At 37.3% G+C, this 13,116-nt stretch overlaps 1 protein-coding gene across 3 annotated transcripts in view; it reads right to left on the reverse strand.

Moving 5' to 3' along the window:
- Positions 1-13,116, reverse strand: part of CPNE8 (copine 8) — a 110,296-nt gene that overhangs the window by 33,510 nt on the left and 63,670 nt on the right. For 2 of the 3 annotated variants that reach the window (XM_055711318.1, XM_027815414.2), the window contains 3 exons: positions 10,102-10,177; positions 3,400-3,453; positions 301-362 (listed from right to left, as the gene is read on the reverse strand). In XM_055711318.1, coding sequence (XP_055567293.1) covers positions 301-362; positions 3,400-3,453; positions 10,102-10,177 — 192 coding nt within the window. The other variant, XM_055711319.1, reaches the window with a different exon arrangement.

Genomic DNA, 13,116 nt, shown 5'->3' on the forward strand with positions numbered 1-13,116 from the left:
ATATCAATAATTCCCTTTCGGCTAATCCAATTTTCACTGGCTGGTCAGAGGTCATTATTCAATCTCAGTTTTTTTAGAACCAACACCAATTCCAACATTATAAGTGAAGTTCCATAACCTAACTTATGTCAATAACTATCTGCAGGTTTTATGCAGGAAAGTACAGCCTCTAAAATGAGGAAACAATACAGCTCTTTACAGATACTACTTAGAATCATCATATGCAAAGTACATACACAAATTATTAGTGAATTACAATGAGACTGTGAAAACAGGAAAGGTTTGTTGCCAATCACATACCCGCCTTTAATATAGTCAAGGAATGAAACTTCTGTTTCAATTAGGAAGGAAAGCAACGTTACCTGAAAGCAAATAAAAGAGAGTCAGACATGAATTGTCATTTCCCAGTTGAACCAGTAGAGACATAAGCAAAATGTTTTTGGAGTTGTATCATTAAGATGTGATTTCCTACAGTATTAGAGGAAAAAAAAAAAAAAAAAAAAAAAAGAAACTATTTCAATAGGCCGTTCTTGAAAGGGAAGAGATAAATTTAGAAGTCTACTACAATTGCCTTTTTTTTAAGCTAAAGGATGGAAGACTGTATTCCAGGGCAGTCTACCAGATGTATGTCTTCCGATCACTGTGCACTACATCTACACATGAATATTACAGGCTAGATTATAATGCATCTATCCTATGAGTACTTCAACACCATTAAAAGAACTCAATTACAACTATTTATATCATTTCTCACCTCACATTAAAAGTGGTATTGAGTATTGATGCAAGCCAAGAATGCAAAAAACTAGTAAATGATACATATATATATATATATGAAATATATTTAAAATTTTAAAGTGGAATGAATAAAGATGCAAAGAAAAAAGTTTTCTTCAGTCCCAGCTTTGCTCATTCAGAAATGATAAAGTCAAAAACACAGACAGTGGTCTGAGGGTGTGACTGGCATCCCCAGAACATGAGTCATAGAGGTATAAACTCAAATGGAAAAGATCCTGCATTTAAGATCATCACATATTACATAACATTTATGAAGCAAAGAATTAAATCCAAACTATTTTTGTTTTATTTACAAAGTGACACAAAACTTTCTTACAACATAAGTGCACCAGGTAGTCGGTGAAAACTGTTCAAGTAACTGTTTAAAGCAAATTCACTGATAATAATACAAGGAATAAAAAGAGGATGGAAGTTTGTCACAAAATTTGATTTGCCTTTAACTGCAGCAAAATATAAAACCTGAAAATATTCCTATGTTGTAAACTTGGACTCAGAATGAGACTATAGGTAGTAATTCTGTCCTCTATCCTACTTCCTTTGTCACAAGTTCTCTGTGAATCTTAGTGACTTACGAAGTCTAAACCCATCAAATTACCCTTCTAGTTGAGAACAGAAGACCGTAACAAAGTTCTACCAGACTACCAGTAGTCTTGCATATAAGACTGAAATATGTGCATTTTCCCACTGCACACAGTCCTTTTAATGGTTAATCTGTTATTACGGCTGGTCATCTCGTTCCTAATTAGTTTAAGCAAATGTTTTCACTGAACCTGATTTAAAAAGGTAAAAAACAGAAACACACAACATCCTTCCAAAGCAGCCAAATGTTTACTTTCATACAGGCATTGACTATCCATGTTCCAAGTTTTATACAGTGTATTTTAAGTTTCACTACTTTGCTTTGTTCAAAACTAACCATGTATTCTGAAACATTTCTGCTTAGTATGTAGTTTGCCTGTCTGAATTAAAAATGACCCTTTCCGCAATAATGAATTAAGAAGGCTACTGCATGTACATAGTTCTTAAAAGCAGCAGTGAGCTAGCAGTCAATGATCTATACCCACTTTACTTAAAGTTCTCCAGAAGCCAACTTCCTCTTAGTGAGAATGATGTTCTTGGTACCTGGCTTGAAAATCTAGAAATCTGTGGGATAAGGAGTATCCTGGGTGAATGACAGGAAGAAAAAAACCCAAAACTGCAGGCAAACACATCGGAAAGTGACCATTTGGAGAAGCATAAGGAAAGCCTGAAGGACTAACAGAAGTAAGGGTAAACGCGGACAAAGAGGATTTGATAAATAAAAGAAATTACATTACAAAACCAACAGTAAAGAACACTGGCAAAGAAGGAAAGTTGCTAACAACTGTTTATTGGAAATTTGCATGTAAATTGAAGCAACAGATAAAAAGACATAGTTGATTTTGTCTGTCCAAACAAGAGTAAAACACATTCTTTCAAATGCAGACAGGTATATGTGAAGGTCTTGAAATATTTTAAACCAAAATCAATAGGGAAATTGAATATGTAAATCCATTTTTTAATCTTCTGTACCCTAAGCCAGTTTTCATATCTACAATTTTGAGTACAGTTACTTTTAGTATTGATTTAAAATAATCACTTCTGATAAGTTTATTACTTACTAATATAGCATAATAGAACTTTATTGTAACACGCTGAATTGTAGTAAAAGGAATATGTTAGCAAAAAATAAATTATCTAATGAATCAGTCTTATATGGTAAATTTTCATGGACAAGCAGCTTCTGCTTATATTTTACAATTTAAAGCAGAGGTATAAAATAAGTGTTTATTTTCCTACTGGTGAACAGACTTATACAACAATGTGAGAATGACAAAACATTCCTTCAAGACAACAGTTCAGAGTGAAAGTACTCCTACTGACTGCAGTGGAACCGTTCACGTGGAAAAAACCCCACATGCTGGATGTGTTTTCGAACAAAATATCTGATTATGTTTTCCAATACACAGTTCTTCAACGTTTATCTTAATTTCTTTGTAAAAGATGTCTTGAACATCACGGATGCCAGAACACGGAGCTGAGAAAGTGCTGAAGGGAATTATTCCCATTGCTAGCAAAAGGTTTGTAAAACCGAACATGGAATATGAACAAAAGGACATTAAACTCTCATCCCAAACAATACTAACAGGTCTTTCAACAAAAATTAAAAAAAAACCTGTTGGTAATTAAAAATGTTGACTCTTTTTGGTTTAGCCATGATAAGCATACTGGCTTTTACTGACGCTAGCTCAGCAATTAAATTTAAGAAGAAAATTTACTTTTAAAAGTGCAGATCTGTTTCACATTAAAAATAACAGTGTGTAGTCCAATAATTTCAAGAATTTTACTGAAATGTTGGTATAACTCATTTTGGAAATCATTGGCAACTTATCAGCACACTTGGACACAGCTTCTATCAAACTCTTCAAATTAAAAAAATCTGAAAATAAATGCGGTATAACAGTAAATATTTTATTGTTGTGGCCTTCACAGAAGGTTCTATTCTAATCCTGTTAAATTACAAGTCAACTATACTCCATTTCAATAGAAAAGCATCCAGTAACATAAAATATATTTACTTACTGTTCCAGAATTAACATACTTTTTCTTTTTTCCTTTTTTCTTTGGATTTATTACCTAGAAACACAGACACAAATATTAAAGCTGCATGATTTATGATTCAACATAAAGATAAGTGTTAAGATACTTTGCAGAAAGTAGTCTATTGTCAATGAACTCGAAATTTATTCAGCATACTGTTTACTTAGGCCCCTCAGTGCCGGGTTATATACATCCTTGAAGACAGATGAATTTATCTTCATGGCACCTGCTAGGTAAGACAGTGTTGTTAGTCACATTTGACAAATAGGGGACTGGGGCAACAGAAGGGAAAGTGTTCATTAAATCTGAGTGCTCAGTGAAACACGTCTTTGATTTTTTACAAGATTCTGCATTTTTCTGCATTCCTGATTCCAGTGTTTCAGTGTACTGTGTCACCGCTTATTCATCTCACAATACACCTCTTCACATTCCAGTTAATGTTTCCATCTTCTCCTCAGTATTATCTGAGAAAAATGAGAGCTGTTCTACTCCTAGTTTCTGTGTTTGGTGCAATGACAGGCTGACAGGAAGAGCAAATGGGGGGACAGATCACACTGTGCCAGAATAGAAACTGGTCAGTAATTTCATGAAAATGGCACATGTCACCACCTGACTGATGTACAGGAGTTGTGGGGGCTCAACGCACTCCCCATACACAAGAATCTTCATAGAACTGGACCACAAAGCCTTTAACAGTTTTCTCGAATGTCTGGAACCTATACAATTTCTCACTGTCGTCATCAATAAAAATTGATTCCCTTCTGAATACCTACCCATTCAAAGGCAAGTCTCAGTCAGTTTCATTGCATACACATTAAAACATACTCCTGCTCTTTTCAAAATTGCACATGGAATTGGAAGCAAAACATTATTTTGTTTATTTGGTCGATCAACTATCTCCTACGTAACTAGGAAACTTAAATCCTTGCGGCTTACTGCCAAGTTTTACTGTAAAGTACTAACAGATGTTCTGTGAATGACAAGGAACGAAAACATTCCCAGCTGAAATCTTAGTCACTAAACTGCTATAAAATATTTAAACAATTTTGCCTGAAAATTGGAAACATAGTAATACATGTCTTCCAAAAATTCTCTCCATTCAACCAAAATGAATTTACATTTAAAGGTCACAGAAATTCTGTGCAATGTAAGGCATAAAGACAGAACTACCATTTGAGGTCTTTCCAAACAGGCTACACGAGAGTGACTCTTTCCCCCCAGTATGCCACACAGCCATCTGGTAAGTGTTCCTCAAAGCTTGTACTGCCTTACACACACATAAACCTTTCAACACTTCAAAAAAGACCCCAATAACCCCTGTCCCTCCTATTAACAGTGTCTTGACTGGTGAGAAATGGATTAAATCTGTGTAACGGTGGTTTACAAACAATGCAGTAATTCTTGTTGAACCAGAATCTTAGCCAGAAAGTGGCTCCTGCTGACAATTGCCCAGAAGAGGAAGGTGACGGTAACAGACTGCCTGCCTGCCCTGTGGCCCTTCATTCACAGCGCTCCAGAATCTAATGGTCAGGCCTGAGTTAGCAGCATATTTTTTGCCAGCAGTCATTAAATGCCAAAATGGAGATGCATCTGCACTTTCTGTTTCAGCTAACTTGACAATTGGCTTCTTAGGAATTGCTAGGAAATGCACTACAGCTTGGAGTGAAATATCATGGGAAAACAAGGCATCTACTTGGGCTCAAAGATGAATTAATGATGGCTTATCTCTCTCCTGCAATTCCAGGTACTATGATTATTGTAACATTCATGTGGTTTTGTCTCAAATTTCAGATCACTTTATAAATAAAACACTACTTTTTAGCCTCTGAAAGTCTCACACCCCTGCAGTAATCTAGGAAGATGCATGAACTCTTACCTACTAAAAGAGGTCAACTGAAAAGAGCTTGTTTTAGCAATCTGAAAATATGGAACACCCACACAAATACAAATTTCTCTATCTGCCTTGGGTCACTTTTTAAATACAAAACAATTACAAAAGAATTTGTCCAGTCTCTTTTATGCTGATATTGCATAGACTGATTATGTAGAAGCACTACCAAAGTACAGAGGATTGTAATGTGGGGAGGCAAACATGAGATGCTCAGGAAATGTATGCTATTGCTGGGAGTAAGGTATTGATACTATATTTAAGAAACTGCAAAATTACTTAAGATGTTATGACAGAATATTCCTGGTAGGGTAGGAGTCATGTCAGTGATACGACAGGAGAGGACATTTTCACTGCACACAGTAATCTCTGCTGTGACATTATCCATAGGAAACCGCTGTAAATCACAGTAACTCTGGGGTTGATCTTGTATCGAAATAAGAAAAAAAATTATGGCTTTCAGTTATCTTTGTCCTGCTTTGCACAGTAGCATTTTTGTTCATCTTCAAAATAAAAGTGCAGCATATAATTGGAGCAGCCTTTTTCCGTACCTTGCATTCATGCTTGCTTAAATCATCATATTTGTGATCACCTATATTAGGAATATGAAATTTTATAAGATACTGGAAGTTTAATGGCAGTAGTCCAAGACGACTTAAAGGATAGCTTAACGAATGACAAAGATCTGCACCCAATACAAAAGAACAAAACCAAGGCTATAGCCACATAGGCTTGTCTTCTCATTATTAGCAAGAATATCCTTGCATGAGGAAGAAAAAACACATTTCAGTTCTGAGAGACACCAGGCACGGAAACTGCATGATGCTGGAACTCATGGTGCAAATGTGGAAGCTAACCTAAATCCTTCAAAAAGCATACCTAAAACCTGGAAGAAGGCCTTAAGTATGTATTCTGAGGGAGATAAGAGGTCTTGAAATTAAACTGTCTACCAAGATAACCAAGACTAATTAGCTGGATTTGTCTTACACCTGAATCACCCTTGGGAGAAGCAGAACTGAAAGAAGTTCCAGCCCATGGGATTAAGATTGCATCAATGAAGATCTTGCAGACAAGCTGGTCAGGAGTTCCACCAATCCCAACACTTTTGTGAGTCTACATTCAGGAATAGGCTCCCCTACCAGAATGGACAAAGGGAACAGAACTGCAGCCTCCAGACAGCTAGTCATGGAACCATCCCAAAAGGAACTACAGCCCATATGAATCCACACCTCACCAGGTGGCATCACATAGCAGAAATGCCTGGATTACCTGCAATATAACTTGAAGGCAAATTAGTTGCTAATTTGGAAGAAGAGATGTTCATACTAACAAGACTATGTTAAAGGGAGATTTGGTGGAAAAAACAATTCCTGTTTTTTCAGATAGTACAAATGACCATTTTTGATGATGGGGAGACTTAGATATTACTTTCCCCTGGGGAAGGTGGGGAGGGAGGGATAAGATCAAAATCTTGGCTTTTGGCAACAATGTTGATCACAGATAGAGTTGCTAAGAAATACCAAGAAAAATATCACACACAATGCCCCAGGTAGAAGCTGGGAAGGACCTCTAGAATACCGGAAAGAAGAAATACTTTCAGGGACTTTCAAAGCAACAAGGGAAAAGAAATGCTAAGTTCTTTATTTTTTTTTTTCAGTTCCTGTACTTGGTCTGCATTATATAAGACAAGGGTTGAAACTGCTGATGCAGTTAAGAGAAGCCACTTTACGCTACCAGAACTTCTAGAGTGTGGGAGGGCTCTGTATATGATGGCATTTTCCAAGAGAGGGCTGCTTTTAACTAGAATAATCTTGCTGGTAATCAGACCCAGGAATGGGCATTTGTACTGTCGTGTGATGACAGCAATCTATCGCATGAGGATAAGAGTCAAGGTCTAACCCAAAAGAGCAAGGCTCCAAGAAGCAAGGCAAAATGGAGGCAATTTCTAGCAGAATGCACTGTCACCTTTCCTATATTTCCCTTAGGCACTTTGGCAGATGCTGTATTCTCCTGAGTTATGTTCATTGCTCAACTGATACAAACACCTTGTAAGTGCATTAGAGAGGAGCCTATAGCCTATTCAAAGTGAAAGAAAACACAACTAAAATCAAAACTGGACCATTCCTATCTTTAATACTATTTATAAACTCTGAAAGGGACAAAAGATCTCATATTTTATAATCAGTTTATTTTCATAAAGGATCTGTCAAAGAGTTATCAGACAGATATACTGCCTGGAAATCATTAAAAAAAAAAAATGCACACCAAAAATGTCTACCTGTAACACACAGTTCTTTGGGTTCATGACTCTGTGATCTGAAGTACTGAATATGAACTTCATACTCAGACTCTTCTAAGGTTCCTCTATTCCCAGTATATGAACAACTTAGGACAACAAATACAGCACAGACCGTACCTTGCGTAAACAGTAGTTTTCTCGTGTTGTATGAATGCTCATAACCAGAAATGGAAGGCAGCAAAAATGACAGAAGAACTGACCGAGAAAGACAGCAAAATAGTGAAGTCCAAATAAAGCAAAGGCTCTTTGCAAGTCTCAGTAAGTGAGGCTATGAAAGACCTACAGAGCAAAACCTACAGACTCAGTACTTCACCTTAGAGAAACTGAAAATATCTGGTGGAATCCATACACTTTGCCTATGAGCATGTGTGAGATGGAAGGTGCTAAAAAGCTTTAACACAAATGGCTGGACATATGCATACGTATATCAAAATGCTTTAGCATACATTTTCACACAGGTGTCCGGAACACATGCATTATTTCCATGTGAAAATTGCTGCTTTTGAGCCCTTGCAGGGAGTAAGTATCTCTTTATGGTTACACTGCTCTAAAGACGACCACCTCTTCCCAAACACCACCACCACATCTGCATCACAAGACAGCTGTGGGATTTTGAGCCAATGCATCAAGAATGCTTATCATCAGAATGGTGAATCAGATAGATGCCTAGGTACTGTTGTGTACCTAAGCACTAGGCTACTGCTGGGTGAAAAAGGAATGGTAAAAAGAACACAGGGCAATCAGGCAACTACACTTAGTTGCCTATCACTCACAAGCATGCATGCTCACACTCACACACGACAAAAACCCCAAAAACAAAAGAGGCGGAACTTGAAACACTCCACATTGCTTTACTATGGGAAAGAAACCAATTCCTTTTACAGGAATTCTGGAAGACAACTCCAAGTACACAATGCAATACAGTGCAGACACTTGACACAGACCTAGACGAGCCAGTGTGCGCACACAGCATAATGCAGGTAGACTCTGGTCCTGAAAGGAGGATAACCATGTTGTATCAGCACCAGAACATGAGACTTAAGACAATCCAGGCAGAACTTACTAGCTCAGATGCTCCATGACCCTAACTCACCTGTACTGCTTCTAGCTGGGGAGCACATTTGCAGTATGTGAGGTCACGGTACTACAGACTGTTACCTACTGAAGATAAAGCTGAAATGATCTAAGTCCTGCATAAAAATAATGGGGACTCAAAACCGAATAAGACATTTCTTGGATCTATGAAAACATAAACTGAAGTTTAACACTCCAGAACGTAATGTATTTCCCTAGGAAAAGTCTCTAAGTTGACACTTCTTCTCAGTGACAAAATACGTTTTAAATCTTTTCCTCATATTCCCTCTCCGTATTGAACACATTTTGAAATTTCACGATACATTTATTATTCCAGACTGAGATTCTTCTGGGATATTAACTTAAAAATGAAGTTTTAATGAAGGACTCTTAATGCTCAGACTCTTTTTTTTTATGCAGTCAATTTTTGTGCCCAAATCTGGGACAATTTTTAAAGGGACCTTTCCAAAAAAAGAAAAAAAAAATGCCCAAAATTACATCTCAATTTTTGTTTGCACAAACTCATTTATTGCTTCTGAGAATAAATTGCAGCATATTTTGAAGATTCAGTAAAGTTTTTTTCCTGGAAAAGAAAAGTTTCCTGTTTTGAAAATCCCAATAATCTCAGATTAAGAAAGAAGTCTTAAACTAGGGACTTATTAGAGCTCAAACAAACAAGTCTGCACAATTTTGTCCACAAGACCCTGAGGAAAACAGAGAAGAGAAAAAAAAAAGACTACGAGGGAATGTGGATCCTCAATAAGGTCTTACCACAGTTAGATGTCATCTAACAATATAAAACTCTGTAATTGAATTGACAGCTGCCTGTCAATCCCAGTAGCTGACAGATGTATGAATCCTAAACCAGAAATGAGATGCAAATTTTTAAGCAAAGGTAGTAACTGACCACATGAAAAACCCTACCAATAAGTAAGATAAATTCTTTGTCACTTGTAAACCCTGCATCAAAACTCTAAAGATGCTGAAGCCTGCACTTAAATCAAAGGCATGTGACTCTGCATCTGAATATAGGCATCACCAGATAATTCTTTGGAGAGGAGAAAATAGTATACAATGCATGTAACAGCTGGCAAAAGGAGAAATAAATGACAAATTGTTCCTACACAAACGGGGGTAACCCACTATTTACTCCAAGTTATGTCATACCAACCCAGCTGCTTGAAGTGCTCTTCTTGCCCTATCACAGCCCAGTGTGCATGCACATGCACACATACCCACTTTATATCTTTTTATGAAGCAACACTTTTAGATTCTCTGTTCTTCTTTCTAAAAGGAGAAATGTGAAATAATTTCAAAGTTTTATTTTCACAAGCACTGTGCAGATTTGACCAGTTTGCCAAGAAAACATTAGAAGTGTTCTCCTTTTATTTCCTGAAAGTGAGCAAAAACTCGCAATACTTACCTCATATACGTTGAACTGAGATTGCCCTCTTGACAACTCTCTGTAACTTGTTGTGAATTCTCCGATGAAATCATGGCTGTATAAAAAAAGGTTTCAAATCAAATGCACAGCAGTTAGTAATTTAAACATGTATTACATATATTTATGAAAAGGAGAAACACAGCCAATATGAACTGATACCCAAAAAAGAAGCAATGGCAAAAGATATAATTTGCTTTAAAATCTTTATTTCCCCCTCTGCTGTGTGTTCACTCTATTAGCAATAAAAACTTAGAGATTAAGAGTATCAACTTAAATTTTTCTGATGGCTTCTGCTTAACTTAGCTGTACCACTTAGTAACCACTGAGGACTAGACTATAAATCAGTGATCTGACCCCAGTGTAAGCTTACAGAATCCGAAAAACCAGAGTGGGCCATCAAAGACTATCATGGTTTTCTCCCTGCATGACCACTAGCATCACAGACTCTGAACTGTGTGCGAGACTATGTGAGAGAAAGGGAGGTATTAAAAGTGTGAAAGGAGTAACTTAAACCAGAAAAGACGAGTCCTACCAATTTGTACAACGTGACATTGAGTGGTACTTTTATGGGCAGACCCAAAGCTTATTTCAGCTGCTATGTCTTCCCATCTGGGAGGAGAAAAGCAATCACTGGGGCTACACAGCTTAAGGTATTAGACACCATTGGAAAGCAGATCTTAACCAAACACTAAAGCAGTGGTTATCAAGTGTCCCCTTCCTAATTTCTATTTCTGCTCCAAAAATACTTTCGACATTCTTGTGCTGTCACCCGTGTTTTCAGAATTGTTTTGTCAACTCTTAAGCAGGGGAAGGCATGCTGCCAAGGACCCACTGTGAGCAGGGTGGCCATAGGGAGCGTAGTGGATGAAGCATCTTTGAGATAGGTGGCTGGAGTCAAGGAGCTAGGGCACAGAAACCACAGGGCTGCCAGAAGTGACTGAACTGCAGGTTCCTATCTCAGACAAGTACCTGGAATGGAAGCAACCACAGGGCTGAATGCCTAACGGCTGACTACACAACTCCCAGCCGTCACAAGACCTGCTCACATTCTCCACTTTTCCCAGACAAACTTTCCTCACTGCTGCTCCACTTCCCATTCCCCACTGCCTCATCTCCCTCCGTTCTCACAGTTGTTCCCTCTACAAAGCATTGTATCTCCTCTACACTCTGACTCCACATCTGTGAGCTATGAAACAGTTTTACCTTCCCTCCAGTGGTAAACTAGAATAGAAAGCCGAAGTTTCATCACTTTGTTACTTGTAAATCTGGTTTTTAAGAAATACAGCACACTTCTAACTAAGCTATAAACATTAAAAGCAAATTTAAATATATTTGAATGTTGCAAGAAGATGAAAAGTGGAAACAATCCACAGCAACATGGTATTTCTTTTTTGGTTTATTCATACTGAAATGAAATGAAAAAAATCAAACTCCAAATATAAACCTCAGTTTCTGAAACCAGCATGAATTCACAAAATATGTAAACCAAACAATTAAAAGCTCCAGTCATCATGCTAACGCATATGAAATAAGTAAAGCATCCTAAGGAAGCTTGGGAAATACTATATGGTGATGATACTCCTGATTACTCAGATTCAGAAGGGACCACCACTCATGGAACAGTCCCCTTACAGTTAGGAGATGCAGAAATTGCTTCTGAGACAGACAAAGAATTTTCATAAGAAGAAACGTATTTTGGAGGTATCATCTCTTTTGATTAAAAGCTCTCCAGAATGCAATGAGTATTTTAATAAGGGGAACAGAGGAAGCCATCCATACAGGCTATGGAACTTGAGTTCTATATAGGCTGTAGCATATAAGGTGTATTTAATCTTGGGTAACCATGGCACTGGAGAAAAATGCACCTTGGTTAAAAAGGAACCTTTCCCTTTCATCGCAATTCTTACTTCAGATTTTCAAGTCTGCTTGTATATTTCAAAGGCAGAAATTCAAATAATAGCTCAGTGGCTACCTATAAAAATGCTGTAGCAAACAGGAAACATAAGCAATTTCAGATAGGGCTGTCTCTGGGGGAAAAAAATATCTGTACTGCTTAAAAGTAATCATTTCTTTAATTCTAAAAGACAAAGGAAGGCCTCCTTTCCTTGTGGCAATATACAAAGGCTGACAAGAACTGAGGTAGAAAGATAATTCGAATCTCTGACTAATCACGTTAAAAATGTACCAGCATATATAACCAGTCTCAGAGTTCTCTGCATGTAAAAGACCATCAACCTGAATGTTCTTATACACTTAACACTCAGTATTCAGATGGAGGTACATCCCTCCACTAGATTGGCTCTGAAAGATGAGTGCCATTCAGACAACATTTGCCTCTGCCAGAAGTATAACTCATTAAGAAAAACAAGGCACTGATCCCTCCCAGTATTCATGATCACACTTCATCAAATGGATCTTATTAGTCTCCAGACTGAGAATCCAAGTAAGTTATTGTCTTTGCCTTCCTAACACCAAATATTATTAGACTTGAAGACTTTTGTCCATGACTGGGATACCAGAACACTGAATCAGAGACTTTTAGCACATAAAATAATCACTCGAACCCCATCCTCCTAAATCTTCCACTTTTGACACTATGCTTTGAAGTGTTAACATCACTTTCAGAATTGTATTAACTTTGATTTTTTGAGTGATCTAAAGGGAAAAAAACAATGGAGGAAAGGATAATCATCACTAGAAATATGTCGATGAGTAAGGGGGAAAGTGCACTAATTTAAAATCCAACTATCTAGCTGGACAAGGAGGATGAAGATGGAGGACAAGAAATAATGTGAAAGAGCCTAGAATGTGAGACTTACAATCAGTGTTTAGATTCTCAGATGAATGTTTTGGTGGCCCCAGGTTAGCATGGTAATATTTATAGTTTTAAAATTCAAGAAGAAACCCACTTCTGCATAACAGATCATAAAAATCAGGACTGTGAAATAGCTTTTGCATCATGTATGCTAAGTAACAATTTCTCTGAAATTAGTG

The sequence above is a fragment of the Falco cherrug genome, chromosome 5 (genome assembly GCF_023634085.1).
Source record: "Falco cherrug isolate bFalChe1 chromosome 5, bFalChe1.pri, whole genome shotgun sequence".
Taxonomy (NCBI): Eukaryota; Metazoa; Chordata; class Aves; order Falconiformes; family Falconidae; genus Falco; species Falco cherrug.